Source organism: Dioscorea cayenensis, chromosome 5, assembly GCF_009730915.1.
Source record: "Dioscorea cayenensis subsp. rotundata cultivar TDr96_F1 chromosome 5, TDr96_F1_v2_PseudoChromosome.rev07_lg8_w22 25.fasta, whole genome shotgun sequence".
In the NCBI taxonomy this organism is placed as follows: domain Eukaryota; kingdom Viridiplantae; phylum Streptophyta; class Magnoliopsida; order Dioscoreales; family Dioscoreaceae; genus Dioscorea; species Dioscorea cayenensis.
In genome coordinates this window covers 12,229,267-12,256,573 of record NC_052475.1, presented here as the reverse complement: position 1 = coordinate 12,256,573, position 27,307 = coordinate 12,229,267, and the positions used below count along the sequence as shown (strand labels likewise).

Sequence of the window (27,307 nt, the reverse complement as noted above, 5' to 3'; positions counted from 1 at the left end):
AAAATATAAAAAGAAAATTAAAATTTCATAAACATATAAATTTTTAATAATTAAATACTTGAAAACATAAATTTTGATAATTTGGTAAACAATAGCAATTTGGTAAACAATAATTTTGGAGAATTTTAAACAATTGATTTTTAGCTTATAATTTGCAAGTGTGTATAGACTCATAAAATTGCAATAACAATGAAAAACAGTCACAACTTAACTAGTTTAATGTACTATTAAAGAATTAGAATCCAAACTCAAAAGTGGGGATAGAAATTTTAGGCTATGGTTTTGGAAAGGAATAAAGGAAAAAGAAAGGTTTTCTTTTATAAAAAAAAAGGAGGGATAATATGGGAATTTTTGTATTTCCCACTCTTTCACAACAAGGCATATAATATTTTTCATATCCCTCCCCTATACGTGCATCACTTTTCCTCTTCAAAGGAAGAGTGATTACAAAAGAACCACCTACATTGCATAGTTCTTTTATGAACCAAACATGCGAAAGTTTTTCATGGATTTTACATTCATTGCAAAGTTTTAACTTTTTCGTATACCAAATGGGCCTTAAATGTTTTTACTCTTGTAGTGGTAAATCAAACCTAACTACTCTAGTAGAAAATTAGACATCATAAACATATTATGATCATAGAACCTTAAGTCTAAGGTCCACCTATATGATCAAAATCAACAATCCCACTCATTGACGATCAATGAGTTAAAACCATGTAATGGGATTATTACGAGTCATGTTTGAATATACCAATCCTATTGATATATCTATGGCATATGTTCCCACTATCCCATAGTGTTCAACTTACACTCTTTATTAAAGCATATGTCATACAAATCTATACGAATCTTCAATGCCCAATTGAAGATTCTCTCATTTGTAGACTATTTAAGTGTATAAGTACTAAAATTTTCTAGTGCCCTTCTCCTTATCCTATTTGGAGTAGATGTTTAACTTAATACACATAAACTATCATTTTCAATACTTATTTAAATACAAACCTAAGATTTTATATGAACATTAAATGAAATACCTATTATTAATAATGAAAAGTATGTAATACAAATGAAATGCTCTAATATAAATATCCTTGTTGGTGCTCATAGGCATACTCCTAATAGTTGAGATATACATCTAGGGCAAAAATAAACTAGGACATATTAATAGTGAATTACTTATCCTATCTTAATATGGTTGTTCCTTTCAAAAATGGATTATTTATAATGTCATTGTCAAAGTTAGCTGATTAATTCTCTTGATCCATCCTTCTTATTGGAAAGTTTATTTGATTTTCCACCTCCAAGGATGTATGAGACTCAATTTCCACTATCTTTTTCAATGAAAGTGATGTCTCACCAGTCAATGAATCTTACTATTGTGTGTCTTATTTAAAATAAAATAAAGTCTCTGGTGTGAAAATGATTTTGGCCACCCTAAGCCCGTAGAATGCATATTAAATATAAATATTTACCATTACAATAAATTAATTCAATAAAAATGAGTCTATACCTTTCACAACGGACTAGATGACCAACTCAACTACATTTAATGCGATATTTTCAACTCCAGCCATTTCCTATTCTCAAGCACAATTATGCACATATCTAACATGAGGTAAATGCTAGGGCATTATGGTGAATGAAAGTAGCACTAAAATCTTAGGTGTGGGCAGGGACAGATTTAGAGTGGGGGCAATGGGGGTAGCTGGCCCACTCAACTTGGAGAAATTCATTATATAATATTGATTTATTTTTTATTTTTTCAATTTTCCGCCACTAAAACCAAGAAATAAAATCTCTATAAAAGCAATTAAAGAATTGTCTAATGACTTATAGGAAAAAATCTATAATAAAAGATAAATTCACTTTCCTTTGTCTCAAGACTCAATTTTATAACCCTACCCTATTCTTCTCATTCATTTGTCATTCTCATTCATTTGTAATTCTAAAGCTGGAGTCGGAGGTGAGAATCACAGAATCAGAGAGCTTTAATCCTCACCATTAAGTTGTTGCTTACTACAAGCCAAGTATGTATTTACAATCCAAATTCTTTTTTTTTAAATCTTTGCATCAAAATTATTTTAAAATTATACCCTATCCAATTCTATTTAGGTATTTGATGTTGAGCTCAGAATCATTTTAATATAATTCTCAGTTCTTCATCTTCATTGGATCTTAAGCATTAAATACATAGGCTTCAACTAGAATGTTAATTTCATTTTGTAGCTTATAAAAATTGATGAGTGCATTTCATATAGATATTTTTATACCCTTTTCATGTAATTATCTTGTATTTAAGCATTTATTTGTGGTGATTCGATGCTACTATGGGTATTATTGTATAATTGTGTAGGAACATAAGTCCCTGTACAAAAGAAAAGGATTTGGCGCAATTATAGTGTGAAAAGAGGTCAAAACACAATTTGTGTGCTCCTTGCAGGAAAAAGTCTGGAGAAAAGGATTCGGGGCTATTTCACTGTAGCACAAGTCTGGAGAAAAAACATGGTTTGTGTACCCCTTGTACGACCTTGCTCTTTTGAGAAGTAGGGCCGTGCTCATGCTGAATTTCTGTGATTCAATTGCCTAGACTTTCTTGAGATAATTAGGGGGAGAAGCACGGCCTAAGCATGATCGTGCTCTCCCCAAAAAACACCTAGATCTAGGTCATTTGAAGGGGATTCTTTCTTCCTTCTTCTTAGGGGTGGCTACCAAGCTATCACCATCCACAATTTTGGGGCTGGAGTGAAGCTACGGTGCAGATCTTGAGTGGAGCGGAGCTTGGCCGGCGTGACTTCATCGGAGCATCGTCGGAATGGTTTAGAAGCAAAGAGGGTAGTCTTTCATGGCTTCTTATTCTTTTGTTTTCCTTAGCATTGTATTGATCTGTACAACTATGAGGGCTAACCATTCTCTTGTGTCTGGATCTATGAACTTGGATGTTTATGTGTTATGTTGATTTACTTGCATTTAATGTCTACGGAGTTCTAGTGTATTCTTCCATTAAATCATGCATTTGCATGACTTGATGTGTTTGATTTGCACAGTTGCTTTGGTAAAACTTGGTATGTGGATTGCCATAGAGATCCTTGTGTGATTGCAAAACTCGATGTGTATGAAACCCACAGTTACCTTAGCAAAATTTGGTGTATTTGAGAACAAGAAATGCAACATTGCTTTTGAGCACACGCAAGGATCTTAGGATGTACCTGGTAGGCATTAAAATTCAAAACAATAATAAATACAAATATTATAATAACATTACATCAACACACCTAAATTTAATTTTTTTTGTAAGGATAACAAAGATAACATCATTCTACTTAACCAAATAGAACACTTAGAACAATAAAATTATCCGGTTTTACAATTCATACTTGTCACCACTTGCAAGTGACAAATTAACAATACATCATATTGCTAAATTTTAAATAGTCCACGACTCCATAACGAAAAAGAAAACCATTAGTAAACACATTAACATATATGCTCTCATAATCTAATGAACAAATTTTCCTGGAGTGAGAGTTTTCCACCATGTCTTTCATTAAACCTATACAAATAAATAATTAGAGAACAAAAAAGTTTGATAATTAATGATAAAAGAAAAAATAAGGCATAAATAAATAAACTTAAATGCTATTAACATGAAAAAGTAATGTTTCATACTATTTAAGACTTCAACTTCAAGGAATTTCAAGTGTAATCTCAACTTGTTTCTTCTCTTTCTAAAATGAACAAGATAAAATAGAAATTGTTTAAAAAATCATACTATAACAAGGGAAAAAATTAAAAGAATAAAAGGAAAAATTAATTATATCAACATCACAAATTAATTAAATGCGAAACATATCACGTTAAAGCAAACTAATAATCATAGCCATTCAAAAACATAATCAAATTGACACAAAAAATCTCCTCCATGAAGATCTCGACACTAATCTCCTTCACAAAGTAATCCTTGCACTGTTTCAGGAGTTAATGAAGACTGATAAGTATCAATAACTCTACTCCTTGTACTAAAGGCAACTTATGAAGCCATTGTAGTGATAGGAATAACAAATATATCACAGGCCATTTATGATAAAATGTGATACTTTAAAGTACTCCCTTTCCACCATTCTAGAGCATCAAATTGATTAGGATCTCCTTCAAGAAGGAAACAACCTTCAGCTAGGTAGGCATCAAGATCAGAATTTTATGGTGAGGCTCTTTCAACAAATTTCACATAGCTTGAAAATTCAGACCAACATAAATTTTTCTCTTTACCATTCCTACCAACATCATCACTATTAAGAATTGAAGTTTCACCACTATGCTTGTTGTCAAGTTATTCTCACGAATATATTCTTCATAAATATCATATAAAGCTTAGCGAACTTTAACAATATTTTCTCTTGCATCTCTATCTGAATACATTTTGGAAAAAGAAAATTCAACAACCCTCATTTTGCATTTAAATCTAAGATCACAGCCACCGACATCAACAAATTACATTCTCCCCAATATTTATCAAACTTATACTTTATTCGACCAACCATTGCTTGAATAAAATCATCTCCATCATTTGCCCTTTTATCCAAAAAAACCTTCACACAATAAACTTCATTTAAGAATAAATTGGAAGTTGAATAATCACTACAAGAGATGATTTTTGTGATTGCATTAAACACTTCTAAAATCTGACAAATTTTCTACACATTCTCCCAATCTTCAGGACTCGGACAACAATGATAGAGAGATTCCCAATCTTTGAACATTAGAAAGATTTCTTTGAATTTTATCGTAATTGATAACATCTCAAATGCTAAATTCTAACGTGTTTTACATTCAAGAATGAGTTTCCTTTGAGGCAATTGAAGCTGCTGCACAATATCAGAAAATAACTTAATCCTTGCCTTAATTTGATTAACAAATATGACACTTTCATGAATATCTTCAATTATTTCTTCAATTTTAGAAATCCCATCTTAAACCATGAGATTTATGATGTGTGCACAACAAAAATATGAAATAACTTTCCTCCACAAAGCAACCTCTTAGTTCTTGAAAAGGTGTCTTTGAGAATTTTATTTGCCACATCATGAAGCATTACCAATAGATATTGTAAACACGTTGTTTTCAATTCCACACTCCTTCAAACGCCTAAAAATGCAATATGCAATTCAACACCACAACGATGAGGTGGAATGTGAACAAAATTAATGACACGCTTTTGCAACCTCCAATTACAATCAATAAAATGGGCTGTCAAAACCATATATCTAATCTTCTGATTACTTGACTTCGACAAATATGTAGTCAAACTTATCTTGTTAACATTCTTCAACAATGCCTTCAATTTTTTTTCATTCTCATAAACTTGCATGCAATCCTTCTTGATGGTAACACGTAAGACTATTTCCTATTCAGGCATCACACATTTTTGCATCATATTTAAACCTTCCTCTTCTATTATTGAAAATGGATGCTCATGCATAAGTATCCAATGTGCAGTAGTCTCTCTCATTTTTGCTATGTCAAACTTGTCATTTGTGAGAGCTGGTAGCATTTCAATACCTCAACTACTTCCTGCTTTGATGGGCTTGAAAGATATCCATTGCTGCTAATTTTGATAAATCTTTCACTTTAAACATGTTGATAGGTTCCTTTTTAAATTGGCACCACTCCGTTTAGACTTGTGTATGGCAAGGCATGTCATTTACCAGTGGAATTAGAGCACAAGGCATATTGAGCAATCAAAACTATAAATTTTGACATAGAGCAAGTATGACAAAATTGGAGACTCCAATTGAATGAGTTAAAAGAATGGAGAATGAAAGCTTATGAAAATTCTAGGTTGTACAAGGAAAAAGTGAAATATTACCATGACAAACATGTAAAGGGAGGTAGGCAGTTTGAGAAAGGCGATTAGGTATTGCTATTCAACTCGAGGCTTTGACTTTTTTCGGGTAAATTGAAATCCAAATGGGCAGGACCATTTACAGTTACACAAGTATTTCCATATGGAGCTATGGAAATAGCAGATCTAGATAGAGGTACTTTCAAGGTTAATAAACATCGTTTAAAAAAATATTTGGGTCATGAAAGTGAACACAAGGAAGTATTTTATCTTCATGAACCTCCTTTATCTGCACAGGTACATCAAGCCTAGTGATGTAAAACAAGCGCTTCTTGGAAGGCAACCCAAGTTTTGTTTGCTTGAGTTCTTGTTTTAGATCTTGCTTTATTAGTTTGTGTATTTTAAATAATTCATGATTTCAATCCATTTTCTTGCGATTAGAATGCATTAGGGCCCTTGTTGTTAACACAAATTTGTCTAGATTGCTCATTCTTTATTGTGCTTGGACATTAGAGTGAATTTGAGTTAATTCAGTTTCTAAAAATAGGACAATTGTGTCCTGGGGGAGATACACGGGCTGTACAAGGCCGTGTATATGCTAGTGTAGTTCTTGGGTTGTTGAGACATTGTATTAACGTTGTAAAACCTAGAAACTACACGGGCCAAGGATGAGATACACGGTCATGTTCTTGACCATGTAACTCTCAGGTGTGAGAAGAAGATTTTATTTCTCGGGGCAGTAATTTACACGGCCAGGTGAAGTATTACATAACTAAATTTTCGTGGCGATGTAATCCTGACCGAGAGTTTTCTCTTCACCTTGGTCCACACATGTCTATCACGTGTGAGACCTTTCTGCTTTGGAAGGTAGACAATCACATTTGAACTACACGGGCAAATTTGCATGGCCCGTAGTTTGGCAAGTTTTATTTGCAAAGCTTTGTCTCATGCGTGCGTGGTCACGTGCATTGCACGAGGGTTCCTTTTTCTTGTTGATTGCACGGGTAGATATAGATATACATGTTCGTGTTCTTCTAACCATGTACTGGGTAAAGTTAGGGTAGAGACTGTTCATCATCTCTCTCATTTGCTCATCTCCTTTCCCTTTTCCTCCACCACTTAAACTACTCCTACGCTCATCATTTCTCAGTCCTTGTCACGTTTAGGACCTCGTTAGAACTTGTGGACGTCATTTCCCCGCTCATTCATCACATTCTCTTCCCCTCTAAACCTTATTTTGCCGTTTTCTATCAATATAATTCTATCAATTGTTCTTTGAGATTTCTTGCTTATTTAGTTCGATTCTTGTAGTAAAACAATTGCATGTGACATCTAGTTTAGTTTGGATCTTAGATCTTGAAATTTCTCAAGGAAATCGCTTCGATTGAACTTAGGGTTTTATAGAGCACGGTTCCATAATGTGCTACATGGGCATGTTTTCATCCATGTATCCTTCATGTTCAGGAAGAAGACGACCATTGCATGGTCTCTGCTTGAGTTACATGGGTTTGTTTATACCTGTGTAAATCTCTGTCTCGATATCTTTTGGCTTGATCTCATTTTACACATTTCTAGCCAGATATACAAGATTGTGTTTCTAACCATGTAAATCTCTGGCTGGGGTTTTTAGTGTAGCCACCTAAAGTACATGGCTCAAACTCAGTATACACGGGCGTGTTCATGCTTGTGTATTTCTCAAGTTGGATAATTTTATTATTCACTGGGAATTAGATGGACACATCATGATTTACCCAGCCATGTAAATGTCTGTGTTTCTCTCTAAAGGGAAAATTTTGTGAAGAAAATTTAAATTACATGGCCACAGTCAAAGATACATGCCCATATACTTGGGTGTGTAGTTCATTGATTTCTCATTTTTCATATTATCTTATTGATTTTAACTCAGTTTTTATTGCTAAGAAAATGGGAAAATGAAGCAGATTACCCACAGTGCAAAGAGGCAAAAGGGGGAATCATCCACAACCGCCAAATCATCTAGGGCAGCACTGCAGCAATAATCACGAACACCTCTACCCCTTAGCAGCCTTCGCCAGCTACCATTCGATTCACCGTACTGGCTCACTAGGAGCGATACGGCCAATTGGACAACTTGAAGTTTGGGGAGAACTGATGTTATAACTAGCCCGATACTATAGTTTTAACTGGTTTAGTATTATAGCATTTTTAGCACATACCATAGGTTTTAGTTAGTACTGTAGTAGGGTTAATATAGAAGTCCAAGAACTTGTTTAAAATCTTAGATTTTCCTTTCCATTTCACCTTTATCTTTGAGCTAAGAACCCTAGCTTCTCTTCCATTCATCCTCTTCCAACATTTGAATGATTAAAGATCCATTAAAGTGAGAAGAAGGTGAGGAAGAAAGGTGAGTAGGCTAACTAAACATTTATTTATCTCTTTAAGCTTTTGTGCTATTTATTTTCTTTAATTGGTGTGGGTTTGGAATGATCATGGTCAAAGCATGAGTTTTGTCTTGTTGGAATTCATATCATGTTTAATTGAAAGATTGAATTTAATCAATGATTTATTTGACGTTTTGTTATGTATATTTTTGCCTCATTGTTAATTTATTTGCCATAAATTCACTTTATTTGTATAATACACTCTATACTTGTTGTCAAATTTATTTTTTAAATTTAAAGCCTTTGGGAGTTAGATTGGTTGTTATCTATGTCAAGATGATTATATGGATCTCATGTATTAAATGGAGAGAATGGTTAATTAGGATGGAAGGAAATGCTAGAAGATTGGTGTATATAAATTGATCATTTTTTTTTGTTATGTTGGAACTCAAGTGTGAATATTTGATTAATTCATGGCAAGTGTTTGACATAATGCTTTGAGAATTAAATGTAAGAAACAAACATATGATTGTGAGAATGGTGGTAAAATGATGTCTTTAATGAAGTAGAGGTGTGGCTAGAGGAATTGTTATTATGTATGGTGGTATAAATTAAAGAAGAAGGTGATGGAGATTTATATGTTGGAGAGGATTAAGTCATTGAATATGTTAATGATGATGAGGTAATACTAAGGGGATTAAGCCAAAATTGGGTGTTTTAGCTCGTATACTTTGCTTATGTTGGCAAACTTGAGTTGTAGGGAAGTTGTGGAACTTGTGTTCATTGGGATGTATATGTGAAGGAAATAGAGGGATGTATTGGTTACTTTGTGAATGGATTAATAATGGCAGAAGATGGAAAGGTCTATGCTTACACTAGAGGAAATATAATTTCGAATAATTGATGGGTTATTAAGAGAAATAAATGCAAGAGAATTCATGACTAAATTTAGTAGTTTAACTAAAGAAAGTTGGTCAAGTTACAAGTATTTATGGAAAACTAAGATGTCGGAGTGTATACCTCTATATATTCACTGATTTAAGAGGAATTTTATATAACTTTATGCATATAATTCGGTTACATACTCCATGAAAACTTTTGAGATCATTTGGAGGAGTAAATAGTTAAATCGGGGATTGATTGGGGTGTATGCGGGCAACCACACAGTCTGCATGAAGCCTGCAAACATTGTAGCATCAATGTAGCACCGACTTATTTTCTTCAATTTTTGTTCCGGAGTTAAATCTTGAATTGGTATGAACTCTATAATTTTAAGGTAATTTAATATTGATTTTTATTATATGAATCTATCAATTTAAACCTAGGAAAAGTTAAATGTTGAATTTTATATGAGACGATGTATTATCGATATTTAATTGTGAAATTATTTTGGTCTCAAGAAGTTTATTTGATTTTGATCGAAGAAGTTATAGATCTTGGTGAGAGAATACTTGTGGTGAATTTATATAAACGATTTTGAATGATTTTAATTACAAGGGATGTTAGGATTAGTTCAGTCATGATGTGTATTTAAAGATTTTCTTGATGTAGTTGATTTGGTAGTATAATAGAGATGGAGCATATTGTTGGGACTAACAGAAGTAGAAGATGAGAATGGAAGTTTATAAGAAACGTTAAGTTGAAGCTTACTTATATTCTTCGATTTAATCTTCTCAAGTTTGTGAGAATACTTATGGGCTATTTCAGTTTAATTGGAGTTTGATAGAGGAACCTTTGATGGTTTAACTTGAGTGGGCTTATGTTGTTGAGGAAGGATGGAGCTACTCCCATTTGTCACTTTGTTTTACTTAATGTATTTTATCATGTTCCTTAAAACTATTTTCATATTACCTTGTTGATTTCTATATGAAATGCTATAATATATAGCATGTTTTGTTTTGTTCAAGCTTTTGAACTACTATTCATATCCCGTGTAAGATGTTGATAATTTCATGCTATCAAAATTTATAATTTTGACTTCTATCATTGTTATCTACTTTTAAAATTATTTATGGTTGTTGAATTGTGATAAGTGCTTGTGTGTTAAAAATGCGAAGTATTCTTTCCTTACGATGAGCATGACTTTTATCTGGTTTAAGCGCTAATACATGTATATTTGTGTTCTTTTGCGCATGTAGGGTTGTAAAGCTAAGTATTAAGAAAAGAAGCCAAAAGTAGATCGTGAATGCACTATTTGGTGGAATCTTGGAAGTAACAAACACGAAGACACAAGTAGGGCTCTAAGATACGTGAATGTGTGCCAACCTCCATGTATTCAAGCCATTACAATGAGTTGGAGGGGCACGAAGGCAGTCATATTTGCGTATCCCAACTTGTGCAACGATAGCAAAATCTTCACCAATGAACCCATTTATTGAAGAAGCGACGCGATCTACGGCATACACGTGTGCCCGTTTATGTTACCCTGATGAAAAGTGTGGTTTCGGGAGTATTTTTTGACCTGCACCGCAGTTGAGTACTGTAGCAAGTTACTGTTCACAGCCGCCCGAAAATCAGATTTCCAAAGAATCCGCACGCCCGTGTGGATGCCAGATTCCAGCCCTTTAAAAGCCGCTATTCAGCCCCGATTTCAGTATCTTCTTTTCCATCTTTGCTCTAACTTTTAAGAGGCTTGCGGCTAGGCTTTAGAGGGGTTTTGGCAAGGCTTTTGGAGAGGTTCTACGGCTTCAACACTGCGCTTCTCTTGGAAGAAGGTTATTGGGGAGCTTTCATCGGCATCGATTCAGCGAAGTGTACCCTAGGCCGGACAAAGGGACCTTTGCAGAAAATGTGGCTACTCCACAAGACCATCAACACGAATACCGAGGGGGTTTTTCTATGGATTACTTATTTTTACATTCGATTTCATTGTTGATTGTAACTAGCTACATGGAGAGCTAAACCCCTAGTGGGTACTTGGATTTGTAAACCCTAGGATGTATTTGTTTTATTAATCTTCTATTATATTTTCCTTAATTGATGTCTTTAATTGAGTTTCAATCTTGAATGCTTGTTGCATGATTTCTCCCTTAGAGTGACACTAGGGTTGAGAGTCTACATTGGTAACCTTTGTGAGTGAGTGATACACCATGAGGGTTAGACATTGCAAAATTGGAGAGGGTCGAGAGGGTGGGTCGGGCGGTAGCGGAGCGTTCCCTTTTCCTTCCGATGTGATTCATCCTACCTCCACGTTCTAAGAGTTCTTTGCAGTCATAGTAGAGTGAATGGGCTAAGGGATGACCTCCGCTGGGGCTTAGTTACACAGGCAACAGAGTGAAGCGTGCTTAATTACTACAAGGGGTCTTTCGCCTGGACCAAAGGGTTAGATCTATACATTGGAATAGGGTTTATCACTTGGAATCCCTAGAGTGTCTTGCAACTCTACACAGTGTGAGGTGTTGAGATTGATTGATTTCTCCACCGGGACATAGTGTAGAGTTAGTCACGGTTGACCTTAGGTTTGGGACCGTGTGTTTAAGGATTTCCACGACTCATTAAGCATTTATTAGGAGAAATGATAGTTGATTTTGCACTTGAAGTAATTGTCCTAGGTGGAACAATATCTGAGTACCCCACTTCTATCAATTGCCTTACCTCTCATCTATTTGTGCTTCTATCTATCTTGTGTCTATTATTCTTGCTTTCATTACATTTTATCAACAAAATCATTATTCCGTCTTCACTTAGTTAGATAACAATCTTGGTATTTTTATTCCCTACTCCCTGTGGATACGATACCCACTCACCTGGGATTTATTACTTCGCTAAACCCGTGCACTTGCCGGTCACACGCAAGAGGCATTGTCAAATTGTTATTTTGATCTTAAATGAATTCAATACAACGCTTGCCAGAGTGCATTCCTTGAATTTACCAAACCTTGTTTCCTAGAATTTGTATTTGAAGGTAGGAAATGGATTTCATTTCTGAAATACAAATGTTTAGGACTATGTTGATATATCGGGATTGAAAAGAATTATGAAACTTTGTACAAATATCTTGCTTTTGGCAAACGCTCTTGTGAAATGGCTTTCTTTCCTGATATGTGAATATATGTCTTTGATAAGTACTCTTGGATTTAATATACTTGGATTGTATTATTTGAGCACCTACATATCTTGAGCATATCCACGAAAGTAGTGGGTTGCGGTTTTAATGTTCTTGACTGGGTGGTTTTGATGGTGACATGGAGCAGAGCTATGGTACTTACTGTAGTAAGAGAGTATCCACTGGCTGACCTAGTTGGGATGGTATGGAGAACTCAGTTGAGGTACCACCCTTTCAAGAGGCGTATAGAAAACCTGAAAGGTGTGTAGGGTTGGGTGCCCAGAGTCACCATACAAGTTCCCCAACGACCAACGCCAAGAGACGCATATCTTGGCGGCTTTGGATCTAACCATGGCCATGGTTAGAGATGGAGGGTTTCTTGAGGCTATCCGTTGCAATTGATGGATTTTTGAAATGTTTTTCATAAAAATCTATTTCTATGAACTTATTGGAGTAATGATGTTTACTTGACAAAAATTTTACTTCGATCAACCTATTTTATGATAATGCTATGATTTGTGCATATTACTCTTTTTCGGCATTCTTATTGGGAGATCATATTATGTTTCATTAGTGGAATGGTATTTACAAACACATATTGAGCTATGTCTTTCCATGATTGTATTGAGAAGTATTTGCAAAGTCTGTTTGCAAAGTTTTACATTGAAATCCTATGTGTATATTCATACATTTATATTGTATCCTACCTTACTTTTATTTTATTGTGTTTATTCAATAGTATTATGATTTACACTACTATTTTGGAAAAGTATAAATAACCTTTTTTCCATATTTTTTGGTATTTGTAAGATTTTCAGTTGCCCTCACCCCACTCACTGAGTAATCAAGTTACTCAGCCTTTCTTCTTTCATCTTTTTCAGGTTCAAGACCCTAAGGTTGTTGATCTTGAGACTAGTGGTGTATGGATAGTTCTATGATGGATCCACTAGGGCTACTATTTAGTGAATTTTATATTCCTGGAAAGTATTTATTCTTTTTGTACTATTGTACAATATTAAATTGTAAATACTTTTATGTTTTAACTTGTTTATTTTATTTAAAACTGATTTTTGTGTGTTTTAGAAATTGTTTCAGAATAGAATCCTAAGTAGCCTTGCAGTACTTTAGGTTTGGGAGGACTTGTGTCCCCAACTTGAAAGTACTGCGGTGGTTGTTGCGTACCCTGTGGCATGTTAGGGCATGACACATAAACCATACACTAGCCTACACTCGAGTCCGTAGGTTTAGCTTTTGAGGTCCATGAGCTACTGAGGGAGAGCTGATGGGAGACTTTGTTCACCATGGATGAGCCATTCTAGAGGTTTTGGTGACATCGAGATAGTATGGTGTAGCTCAGCTAGACTCGGGATCATATGATTAAGTTACAGCTCTGGAGGGAGATGGTTCAAATGTATTACACAGACTTCTCCCTCTATTTGGGACTATATGATAGAGCTTTCACTCAGACGCCCGAGTATGCTGCTCTCAATACTTTAGTGCCCCCGGGGGCTCCACAGCAAACTTGGTGGCAGCGTATCACCCGTGATAGACCCTACCACCCGATGAGTTAGAAGGCGTCGATGCTGTGTTCATTTTCCCTAAGGTACATTAATGTCTTTCTCAATAGGTCATTGATAGGGCGTAGCGACTCCACAGGCATCAGCATCACAGATCTTCTGTATCTGTGTGTGATGACTGATTATGTACCCGTTCACTTAGGGTACGTCATGGAGCAGTCAATCACCCATTAGGCCTTCGACGCTCACGTTAAAGTCCTCCATGCCAGCCCTTACATCACTAGCTTGGTTTGTGGGATGGGGCGAATGTGGGACATGGAGCTCATGCTCTTCGTAAGTGGTACCATTCCTCTAGGCATCGAGACCCTTTGAGCCATGAGGATGGTTCACTTTCAGCGTATGCCTAGTGGGCATCGATACATCCAGGTTTGCGATGAGTCCGAGTCAGAGCAGCAACAGCAAACACGGTACTTGGCTCTATGGCACAACTGTCATCTTCACCGCCACCTCCATCTATAGCAGCACCACCACCGATCACATCAGCTACTCCATCATCCTCATCATCTCCTCTTTCCCCTACTAAGACCAAGCATTGATTAGCATAGTCAATGACCATCATCACTGATTACTTAGGGTTGAGACTTCCTCCTCTACCTTCATGCTATGCTACTTTATCTACATGTCGATCGAGGGTAGATGAGGAGTCTGAGGATGACTCTGAAGAGACTAATAGCAACCACGATGGCTCTCCCGCTCACACAAGTCCACCTCCATCTTCTCTGACCGATGATGTATCTTGAGTTTACTTTTAGAGATTTATTTCATGTTATTTGTACTTTGTAGTTTTGTATTTAGCAAGGGTTACATCCTTGATACTTTTGTACCTTTCATTCCAGTATGGTACTTTAGTTTCATTTTTGTTTTCCTTCATATTTTTATTGTGTCTATCTCATTTCTCTTTCCCTACTAAACTCTCTTTCTCATACACAAGAGGATGTGAACCCCACTTTCAAACTTCTTCATTTACTTGCTTCTTCAACTCACTTGTTATGCTTGGACATAGGAACAACACCCTCATTGTATTGGCAAGACTCATCAATTTTTCCGGAGAAGTACTAGTTCTTTTCGCACCCCTTATATATTCCTATTTATCATTGTTCTTTCATATTATCTATGCTTTACATACATTGTCGGTGTGAATTGTTGGTGACCGTTCTCTTGTTATGTGCTTGATCTTAGTAAGCTTTAGCTCTAATTGAACATTCTTTTGAGTATGAACTTGACAATTTGTAGATTTGACTTGTTTTCATGTTTTATTGTTAATTCGCCCTATTTATAAATTAATACAATCTAAATTGCACATGATTTTTCTTGAATTAGCTTCTTGAACACTTAGAAAGGATAATGTAGTTTATCTAGTGGATCGAGTTGCTTGAGGTGTTAAAAAAAAAAATGGAAAGAGCTACCCCTTTGAGGTTTGAAGCAACTCTCGAAAAAGTTAGATACTTGTATGCCCTAATGAGAAAGAGCTACCTTCTAAGGATGTGTGAAAGCTACCATTTTATCATTTCAAAGTTTAATGTTTAATAATTGGTCAAAGACCAAAGTTGTTGGTTTTGTTGTATTTTTAAATAATCCATTCTTCATTACTAAGGGATCTTTCCAATTTGAATCATTCACACACACAAGGAGCACATTAAATAGGGTGTACTTATACTTGTGCAATGAATGTTATTGGAAGTCTACTTGTTGTCATTTTTTATATACTCTTTAGAATGTGCATTTTTGGAAGCTTGAGATTGAGCACTTATCTTCTTTATCACCTTTTTGTTTGAGGATAAACAAAAGCTTAAGTGGGCAATTATTTGATAAGTGCTATTTTGTTCATATTTGATCTATATTGTTTAGCACTTAATTGATTATTTTAGGCTTTGTTTCTACATACAAATGGTACTTATTTGTTCAATTTGAGTCATAGATTAAATGGAGCACAAAAAGAGCCAAGGAGAACAATTCTGGAGTAATTTGGTGATTAAACAAGCAAACAGTGAAATACACTGTCAGGGTACATTGCCGTGTACCTGCCTATATACATCTTAGCAAAAGCATCACACGAGCACTATGTGGATCATGCGCAGCCCTCTCAGTCATGTCTTACCAAGAAGAACACGCTCGTGTACATTTGAAAGATCACAGAGCGCTACTTAGACAAGAGCACGTGCAGAGGGACGGTTAAATGGGAGTGTGACTGAAGAACCGAGGAAAAGGAATTCTTGGGAGATACATGATCAAATCAGAAGAACACGGTCGTGTACATTTGCTTGTGTACATCAGGTTTTCAGAGGATTTTGGGATTTCGGGATTTCTCCTGGGATTTACACAGACAAGATCAGGCCAGTGTACCTACCTATATAACGGTAGGGCCCAGCTAGTATAAATAGAGTCTTTGAAGAGATTTTAGGGCATCCATGTTTTGGCTGACTTTTGGAGAAAAAGTTCTGGAGTTATTTGTCTATGATTAAAGGAGGCTCTGAAGGATTAAAGAGGAAGCTTGAAAGATTTGCCGGAGTGACAATCCATTAGTGAAGACTTTGGCTAACATCATTTCCAGTCACACGGCATTGAGAATGGGGGTTTTTCATTACATGTTTTGGGATTTAGGGATTGAGTTCTATTTTTTATTGATGAACATGAGCACAATGGAGGGCTAACTCCCTTGGGTGCTAGATTGATGTAACTTGGGATTGTTTTATCTTTTGATTGATTTTTAATATAGATTTAACCTTTGCTTCCATGTTGTAATTGCTTTTGTATTGAGAGTGGCACCTTCATGTTGGAATTTTGGCAATTAATCCCCAATTTTTGACATGGAAACCCTAGAACTCATTGCATTCATATGAGGGTAGGAGTAGGAGAAATTCACTTCAAGCCTTAGCATGGGATTAGACACTAGGGAGTCTTGAGAGAGCACTTAGTGTATCTTTGGTTTCCTTCATTCCTGCTAGGGTTTAGTTTTTACTAAATTGCAATCTCTTTATTCTTTATCATCATAATTAAAATTGATCTGGGCACCGCTTCCATCTATTGAACTTGACTTCATGTTTCCCTTGTTTAGGCCTTTTACTTCTTTTAATTATTTCTTTTCCTTAATTTGATTTAAATCTCAATCTATGTTTAGTTAGTTAACGAAGATAGAGTTGGTACTAGTACTATCTAATCTTTATGTATTTGACCTTGCTTTGCATTTATTACTTTAATTGATACATACACTTGCGTCCATATTGCTTTCAAGTCAATCAAGAATCAATGTATTGTTCACTCTTTCTATTTATAGATGGGAAAATATTAAATGTTGTCTTAACCAGATCAAATCAAACTCAACTGCATCTCTAATCAACATCAAAGGTAAGTTTAATTGCAAGTATAAGAATCTAATGAAAAATCAAGAATCAATATGAAGATAAATGGAACAAGAAAAAAAAATATCCATTTTCTCATAATCTATTTCTTTACTCAAGCATTGACTGATTATGACTACTACCTACAGACATCTTTACTCAAGTGGTAATGACGGGCGCATAGATGACGTGGCATGTGCGTACATGGACAAATACGACTCAAGGGCATTTTGGTAATTTGGCGGGCGACGAGATTTTGTGGTTTTACCTGGTCTATTTGATGGGAAACGGGTCAAGGAACAAAAGTCATAAGTTCCCACAAACTCGTGAGTCATACCTAAATTTGGCCAAATTCCATCGTTTAGGCCTCGAAAACCCTAATTTTGCTATTTTTAGTAATAATTGATTTCGTTATATCTTAGGATAGAAATCTCTGATTTGTGAGCCGTTTGTGCCAATTGTCTTTATTTTGATAGATATCTTATTTCTTGCTAATATTTGAGAATTTACTATTTTTGGTAAATTTTCGAATTATCTCCTTTCTTAGTGCTATTTTCGCCTATTTAATGTAAGCCTATGGGCAAAAGGAAATCAATTTTGTGATAATCATTTTCTTGAGTAATAAGATTTTACTCTTCCCAATTCCTGGTTCTCTTTGATCAACAGACGTTGGAAGCTTGTTACCAGGTATTCGTGCGCGAATCAACGGTCTCGAGTATACCGCTGCATCAGTTTGGTACCAGAGCGAAATCGATCATGCCACCACGAGGACGAGGTGCAGGTCACCCTACGCAAAGGATGGAGGAGATCTACGATCATGAGGACGATGCTAGATTTGAGCAGCGAGTTGGCCGCCTCTTAGACCGTCGGATGGAGCGGATGATGGAGGAGCTGACTGAACGGATTACCCAAATGATGGGTAGCGTCAATTAGGGGCTTGTTTTCGAGAGTGGAAGCGAAGACACCATTGAGGAAGACAATGGCTACTTTGCTGACGTTGCCCTGGCAGGGCAACGAGGAGGGCAAGATCGTGGGGGTGACAATCGACACAACTGCGATGAAGATAGGCGTTGGGAATCTGGCATACGGGTCGATATTTCAGAATTCCATGGTGGACTACAAGCGGAGGAGTTCCTTGACTGGCTGACCACTGTCGAGGAGATCTTGGAGTTCAAAGGGGTCCCGGATGATAGAAGAGTGGTGTTAGTAGCGACGCGGCTGCGTGGGCGCGCAACCGCATGGTGGCAACAACTGAAGCTCAACTGTAGCACGTTGGCAAAGGACAAGATCAACTCCTGGGAGAAGATGAAGAAGCACATGCACTCCAATTTCTTACCCCACAATTACCAGCGCGTGATTTTTAGTAGATTGCATAATCTACGACAAGGAGCTCGCACCGTGGAGGAGTATAACACGGATTTCTATTAGTTGCTGGCTCGGAATGAAGTTCAAGAATCAACTGATCAATTGGTGGCGAGGTACATCAGTGGCTTAAGGACCAAAATCCAGGAGACCTTCAACCTGTTCGACCCAATCTCCATCTTGGCAACCCATCAACAAGCTTTGATTATTGAACGGCAACAGCGGCGTTCAGTCCTATTGAGTTCTGGGGGAACACCTGGAGGAGACCGTCCGACTCCTTCTCCGACGAGTGGGCCGGCCCGAGGGGGAATTACTGCGGAGTGTTCCACAAGACCTACCATGACCAGGGGAACCAATAGCAACGCTTAGTGTTTCAGTTGTGGAGAAAAGGGGCATCGTCAAGTGGATTGCAGGAAGGCAGGGAAGAGAGTTATGCTTGTCGAGGAAGAAGAGGAGACGGGAGACATTCTTCCGCCTGTATTTGATGAAGATATCCTTGATGAGGAGATTGTTGAAGGTGACATTGGTACGGCCTTGGTCGTATGAAGATCCTGCTTAATACCCAAGGCTACTGAAGATGATTGGCGGCGATCTAACATCTTCCAGACCACTTGTACTATCCTTGGAAAAGTATGCAAGTTTGTGATTGATGCAGGTAGTTGTGAGAACATTATCTCTGACGAAGCAGTACAAAAGCTAAATATCTCCATTGAGCGACACCCGACGCCGTACAAGCTGGCTTGGCTCAAGCGGGGTGGCGAGCTTATGGTTAGCAAGCGAGCTTTTGTCACCTTCTCGATTGGCCCAAAGTACAGAGATGAAGTATGGTGTGACGTTGTGCCTATGGATGCCTGTCATTTATTATTGGGCAGGCCTTGGCAATACGATCGGAAGGTGACACATGATGGCGCGCAAACTCTTATAGCTTTGTCTACAGCGGCGTGAAAATAGTGTTGGTGCCCAACAAGCCTGTGGAAGCACCAAACGCCACCAACACCAACCTGTTGTCCTATGCACCATTTGGGAGAGAGTTACAGGATTCAGGAACTGCTTTTGTCTTGCTCGGGAAAACAATCACTGAAGAAGTCTTACCTAATGATTTACCGGGGGGACTTCCACCCCTACGGGACATGCAGCATCAGATAGAGCTCCAGCTTGGCTCTATCTTGCCACACCGACCACACTATCGGATGAGCCCGAGAGAGCATGAAGAACTAAGGTGTCAAGTAAAAGAACTATTGGCGAAAGGACATGTCCGCGAGAGTATGAGCCCATGCGCGTTCCCCGCTTTATTGACACCAAAGAAAGACGGCACTTGGCGCATGTGTGTGGATAGCCGGGCCATCAACAAAATCACTATCAGGTATAGATTCCCTATTCCTCGATTAGATGATCTGCTTGACCAGATTAGCGGGGCTACGGTGTTCACACGCCTAGACTTGAAGAGCGGGTATCACCAGATTCGCGTGCGGCCTGTTGACGAGTGGAAGACAGCGTTTAAGACGCGTGAAGTGTTGTATGAGTGGATGGTGATGCCTTTTGGGCTTTCCAATGCCCCTAGCACATTCATGAGGGTCATGAACCAACTTTTGCGCCCATTCATTGGCAAATTTGTGGTCGTGTATTTTGATGACATCCTCATTTATAGCCCTGATGAGAAGATGCATCTTGTACATGTTCGAGATGTCCTCACCACTCTTCAATCCCAAGAGTTCTATGCGGCAAAGAAAAAATGTGTCTTCTTCACACCCAAGGTATTGTTTTTGGGTTATGTTGTTTCAGGGGAAGGAATACAAGTGGACGAGGCCAAGATCAAGGCGATACAAGATTGGCCAACTCCAACAACTATCACTGAGGTGCGAAGCTTCCATGGCCTTGCATCCTTCTATCGGCGGTTCATCGCTCACTTTAGCAGCATCATGACACCATTGACTGAGTGCATGAAGGGCAGCAAATTTACATGGACCGCCGACGCCGAGGTTGCTTTCTAATTGATGAAGGAACGCTTGACCATTGCCCCTGTCTTGGCACTTCCTGACTTCGCCCATCCATTTGAGCTTCACACAGACGCATCCAAGGTGGGCATTGGGGGTGTCCTGAGTCAGCAAGGGCGGCCCGTTACGTTTTACAGTGAGAAGCTGTCTGGCGCACGCTTGAATTATAGCACCTACGACATTGAGTTTTATGCTGTGGTGCAAGCTATCAAGCACTGGAGGCATTACCTCATCCAACGAGAGTTCATTCTATACACAGACCATGCCGCCCTACCACAAATAAATCAACAAGATAAAGTGTCAGCCCGCCATGGACGATGGGTGAACTTTCTAGATGAATATACCTTTGTTGTGAAGCACAAAGCAGGGGTCTCTAATCGTGTGGCGGACGCGCTCAGTAGGCGAAGCAACCTTTTAGTCGCATTACGAGTCGAGGTACCTGGTTTTGACTCTTTTCGTGATTTATTTGTAACTGACCCATATTTCTTGGAGATCCTCCTAGATGTACAGGCAGCAAAACGGACGGATTTCCTACTCCAGGATGGATTCTTGTTCCGAGGAAATCAGCTTTATGTTCCAGATTGCAGTTTACGGGTGCACATTATCAGAGAGTTGCACGGTGAAGGCCATGTGGGAAGGGACAGGATGCTCCAATTGATTCAAGCTTCCTACTTCTGGCCAGGCATGCGTAAGGATGTTGAAAAGTTTGTTCAATGATGCCGAATATGCCAGATCTCCAAAAGGGGCGCAACTAATGCTGGGCTCTATATGTCGTTGCCAGTACCTTCTCAGCCATGGATGGACATTAGTATGGACTTTGTGCTGGGTTTGCCACGTACTCAGCGTGGTAACGACTCTATTTTTGTAGTGGTAGACCGTTTTTCAAAGATGGTGCATTTCATTCCTTGCAAGAAGACGACGGATGCTGACAATGTGGCCCAGTTATTCTTCCGTGATGTCTACCACCTCCACGGCCTACCATCCTCAATTGTCTCCGACCGAGATACACGGTTTCTTAGCCACTTTTAGCGAAGTGTGTGGAAGATGGTGAACACTCGACTCAATCTTAGCAGTGCCTATCATCCTCAGACGGATGGGCAAACTGAAGTCGTTAACCACTCACTGGGTAACGTGCTTCGTTGTCTTGTGGGGGATTATCCTAAAGGGTGGGATGGGAGATTGAGCCAGGCAGAATTTGCTCACAATCATGCTACAAACAGAAGTACAGGGTTCAGTCCATTTCAGGTGGTGTACTGGCAATTCCTCGTGGACCCCTCTACTTGATTCCCCTACCAGCAAAGACTCAGATCCATGGGAAAGCGGCTGACTTTGTAACGAGCTTACAGAACATTCATAAAACCGTTCTTGACAACTTGAACGCCGCCAACATACGTTACAAGCAACATGCAGACCAACGACGCAGTGTTGAGTTTGAGGTCGGGGACTTTTTGTGGGCAGTGTTGTCCAAGGAGCGTTTTCCAGCTGGGGAGTACAACAAGCTTAAGGCCAAGAAAATTGGGCCCGTTGAGGTCATTGAGAAGATCAATTCAAATGCATACCGGCTTCAGCTCCCGAGCCACATCCGTACGGCTGATGTCTTCAATGTCAAGCATTTGATACCCTATTATGGTGACTCTTCCGACGATGATAATTCGAGGGTGAATTCTCTCCATCCAGGGGAGAATGATGACGGGCGCATAGATGACGTGGCATGTGCGTACATGGAGAAATACGACTCAAGGGCATTTCGGTAATTTGGCGGGCAACGAGATTTTGTGGTTTTACCTGGTCTATTTGATGGAAAACGGGTCAAGGAACAAAAGTCACCAGTTCCCACTAACTCATGAGTCATACCAAAATTTGGCAAAATTCCATCGTTTAGGCCTCGAAAACCCTAATTTTGCTATTTTTAGTAATAATTGATTTCGTTATATCTTAGGATAGAAATCTCTGATTTGTGAGCCGTTTGTGCCAATTGTCTTTATTTTGATAGATCTCTTATTTCTTGCTGATATTTGAGAATTTACTATTTTTGGTAAATTTTCGAATTATCTCCTTTCTTAGTGCTATTTTCGCCTATTTAATGTAAGCCTATGGGCAAGAGGAAATCAGTTTTATGATAATCATTTTCTTGAGTAATAAGATTTTACTCTTCCCAATTCCTGGTTATCTTTGATCAACAGGCGTTGGAAGCTTGTTACCAGGTATTCGTGCGCGAATCAACGGTCTCGAGTATACCGCTGCATCAAGTGGCCTTTGATTTTGATTTGTACCTTTGATTTTTATAGTAAAAATAATTAAATGCAACAACTGGGAATTAAACCAAAAACACAGTTTTCCCAAATGAAAATTAATCACATTGATAGTAAAATCCCCATTGAAAGTTGAATAGATTAGCAATTTGATCACACTTTGTGACATCATACATGCCCCACCAATACCTTTGTTAGAATTTTCTAAAACAGATTAACGCATTCAAATATATTAAAGCATATACAAAGTACAGAGAACTGTAAGACCTGATTTCAAACTTACAACTTTGTATTGGATGTTAGAGTATCAGGCAAAATAATCACAGCATGTGGTTAATGGAGTCTAACCGGATGGGTGTCATTACTAGATGAAAATTGTGGTTATAGGTAAGCAACAAGTGAGCAACAAGAGCATGATCATTCAATAAACAAGAAACTATGACTTAATGAATATCATCCAGAAAATAACTTTTCACCTAAATGGAATCTTATTACATTAACAGTAAAATCCTCACTAAAAGTGGGATACATTAGCAATTAGCTCACTTTGAGACATCATATAATTCATAACAATGCCTTGTTAGAATTTTCTAAAACATAAATACACATTCAAATGCATTAAATTATATGCAAAATGCACAATGCCCTAGCTGGATAGATTTCTCAATCATCATCTAGACGGTCATGATGCAACTATAGTAGACATGCTCATCATGTATGCAATTATAACTATGGTAGACAATGCACATTAAGTTTTGCTAACGCAAATAATGGCAATCCACACGCCAAGTTTTGTGACATGCAACCATCGTAATCAACACACAAGTTTTGCATCTCAAGATAAAATATAAGGGAAATCACAAAGAAACTCCATAATCAAAGCAAAAAAGAGTCAATACATCAAATGCCAATGTTCATAACCCAGGGCACCGAATGACTATTAGCCCCTCATGGCTCTGCAAGCCAAACAAAGAGAAAGGAAAGAACATGAAAGAAAATCCATAAACTCCCTTCTTGCTTCACAATCCTTATTTGTGAGCACCTAATGATGTTCTCACCTTCTTCACTTTGTTGCCACGGTGATCTCTCAGTCCAGATCTAGCCCCAAATGATGGCAAGATCAATCCTCACCATTGTTTAGAAAAAGGAGGAAGAAGATCATATCCCTTGCATAACCCTAACTTTGGGGTTAAAAAGGCAATTCCCTAAGTAAGCATGGTTGTGCCTTGATTGTGCTCTTTTCGGGGCGTCGAGGGAATTGTTTTCAGCTCGATTGTAGGTTTTCTTGTAAAGTGCACTAGCAGAAGCATGGGCGTGCTTCCAAAGCACGGATGTGCTTTGGACACTGGTGTCGTGCTCTTCATCTGAAGGGTTTTCCAATAAAGTGCACAAGTAGAAGCACAAGAGTGCTTTCTGCCCATGCTTCCAAAGCATGGGTGTACTTCATCTGTTCAGTTGAAATTCTCTAAGTCCAGTAAACTACACGGTCAAAAGCACCAGCGTTCTTCCCCTGTATAATTCATTTCAGCTCCATTTTGCCTGCACAATTAAACACAAATACCCAAAGTAACATCGATTTACAACAAAATATATGCCAAATAATAAGCAAATCATATAATAGGGTATATTAAATATCAATGCACAATGCACTCATCATCTATGCAATTACTTTTGTGAACATGAGTTCATCAGCCAACTCTTATACATGGCTATTAAAATAAAGAATTCATCTATTAAGTAACGATGTTCTTGTTTCCTTGGTTGTAATTATATTGTCCTAGTTTAATTACTGATGTTTTGCTAAGGAAAGTTTGATACTTGCCTATTCTATGGTTGTAGTCATGTTTTGCTAAAGCTAGCATAATAAATAGTCAACCTTACTTTTGCATCCACATATTAAATCAACCATATTATAACTATCAATCGCCATTTTAATGCAATTATTGATGGAAAAAATGAGGAAGTCGCCGAGGGAGCTAGGGAGAAGTTTGATGATGCTATCACTTCTGTCAGGAGAAGCTTGGAGTTTATAGGTCCTTGTGTGGAAATGTTCGGGAAACTCTGCCAGCAGAGAAGGCTCATGTTCTAAACTCAGGCTAAGTGTTTAGGAGTCTAGTTTGGTGGCCTTGAGGAGGGCTTTTTGTTCCTCGCCTTATTTTTGTTATCCGTTGATTTTTGTTGTCTCAGTTGTACTTTTACCACATCTAGTGGTAGTTTGTTGTTTCCGTCTTAATTGAAGTAGTTTATCCATCTTTAAGAAAAAAATCAGCTAAAGCCTCATAAATTTTTACTGATCATTCTAGATAAATTCCTAACTTTGAGTCATTTGATAAAAAAATCATACCCATAGTCATTTGATTCCGGATGTGTATTTTGTTTAATAGAAACAAATAATTTATGCTGGTAATTAAAAAAGTAATAAATTGTCCAAAAGAAAAAATGATAGAAAATGTGTAAAAAATTAAAAGGATGATTTCTACTTTAAAAACTTAATAAATAAATAAATAAATAAACAACATCAATAACCTAAATTTTGAGTCCAAAATCCATAATTTCCAACCAATATTTATGGAATGTTGAAAGAAAATAAGAAACTAAAGTATATATTCAAATTATGTTCACTTCAGTTGATTAAAATAAATTAGGATTGTATTAATATTAAGAAATCATATATGGAGCCAATAACATCAAATCAAAAGGGATTAATGCTTTCATATACTGTTAGGTTATGCATGTTTCTTTGATTAAGTCATTGTTATTCATGTGTCTCTTCTTTGCGTGCTTGAAATTTTCATTTGTACCAATATTTTTTTAAATCATACATGAATTTCATTTATTTCTACCAAATAAATAAATAACTAAAACCATACACTAAGATATAGATCCAAATAATGGCATAGCTTCATTATTTGAACTTTTTATTTTTATGTTTACTTTTTTTTCATGGTGGGTTCACTAGGAATGGGGGTGGGGCGGGGCGGGGCGGGGAATGGGATCCCCGTCCCCATCCCCGCTCTCCACGGGGCGGGGATTCCCCGGTTAAAATTCCCCACGGGGAAAAAATCCTCCCCCGCTCACTCCCATGGGGATCCCGCTCACTCCCCATGGGGATCCCGCCCGCCCAAAACATTAATATAAAAATTTTCTATAAATAACTATAATATTTCTAATGCATTTATGTTACACATATGCTAAAAGATGCTATATACAATTGAAAAATAAAAAAATATAATGTATGATGAAATAAAAATAAAAAAATTCTCAACCAAAGTTTTTTTACAACATACACATCATATATAAAAATAAAAAAATTCACAAAAAATATTTCTCCTAACAAGTCATAATATAATGTTTGATGAAACAACAACATTAAAGGTACAAATAACATAAAGTTTAAAAACTAAATTAAAATTACAAATCCATTAAATAAAAATTCATAATGCAAAAACTAGCACAATAATTTCATGCTTCCGTCAATTTGTTTCTTCTTTCTCCAAGTCATTTATATTGAGAATCCAATTCCACTACCACTAGCATCTTTTCATGATAACTCCTCCTTCAATAATAAACAAAATTGTAAATATATAATAAGATTATAAATAATATCAAGATTAAAGATAAAATTTTATAAAAAATCATATTTACCTCATCATTCTCATCCTCCTCTTCATCAAATGTAGAACAAATAGCTTGAATTGTTGACCATAAACAAGAATCTTCAAAAAAATAAAGAAATACATAATAATAACTAAAAAAATATAAATTTAAAAAGAAATACCATATATGTTTTAATGAAATATATAAATTTAAATAGTTAATAAGTTGTATGAAATAATTGTGAGTTCCATAATAATAACTAAAAATATTAACAAATAAATATTTATTGATTATATATATAATATTATGTTAATGTTGAAATAATCTTTAATAAATATATTAAAAATATATAATATATTTTTTTGGGGAATCACCGCGGGGCACAAGGGTTCCCCGCGGGGAGCGGGGCGGGGATCCCCGTGGGGCGAGGAGACCATTCCCCGCCCCGCTAGGCGGGGAGAAATTTTTCCCCGCTCCCCGCCCCGCGGGGGGATGTTTCGGGGAATCCCCACCCCGTCGGGGAGGGGCCCGCGGGGAACGAGGATTCCCCGCCCCACCCCCATTCCTAGGGTTCACTATCAACATAAACCAGAAAACAATATTTGGGAAAGAAAACGAAAAGAGAATTAATACTATTTCCCTTCCTTAGTGAGCCAGGTTTTGGGCATGATCATTCCTTAGATTTTAAACTTCCATTAAGAAGAATTTATACCTAGTTCAAAAGATTTTAAAATTTGGTTTTAGAGATTTCATTTTTATTAATAGATTATTATTATATCCGAAAAGAGAATTAAATATTATTCAAGTTGATGGTGTAAAACCAAACGGAAATGTCTGCTATTGTAGGAATAACTGGAAATTACAATTTTAAAAATTATTTTGTCCCAAGCAAACATAACATTTTTGTTTTAATTATCAAATTTAAAAACCGAGATGAGCA

General features: G+C 37.2%; 1 protein-coding gene across 1 annotated transcript; it reads left to right on the top strand.

The window, feature by feature from the left end:
- The first annotated feature begins 17,960 nt into the window (after positions 1-17,960).
- On the top strand, positions 17,961-20,515 carry LOC120259988. Its single transcript, XM_039267437.1, has 6 exons — positions 17,961-18,081; positions 18,172-18,525; positions 18,610-18,844; positions 18,938-19,050; positions 19,180-19,351; positions 19,462-20,515. The coding sequence occupies exons 1-6, from the start codon at positions 17,961-17,963 to the stop codon at positions 20,513-20,515; spliced, it is 2,049 nt and encodes a 682-aa protein (XP_039123371.1).
- The last annotated feature ends 6,792 nt before the right edge of the window (positions 20,516-27,307 follow it).

What these genes read in the sequence shown, in the direction of transcription:
- LOC120259988 (XM_039267437.1), top strand. Translation starts at nt 17,961, where the DNA reads ATGGAGGAGATCTACGATCATGAGGACGATGCTAGATTTGAGCAGCGA. An exon ending in TTACCAGCGCGTGATTTTTA is followed by an intron (nt 18,526 to 18,609) that starts GTAGATTGCATA and finishes CTCGGAATGAAG; the next exon opens with TTCAAGAATCAACTGATCAA. An exon ending in AAGTACAGAGATGAAGTATG is followed by an intron (nt 19,352 to 19,461) that starts GTGTGACGTTGT and finishes CTTTGTCTACAG; the next exon opens with CGGCGTGAAAATAGTGTTGG.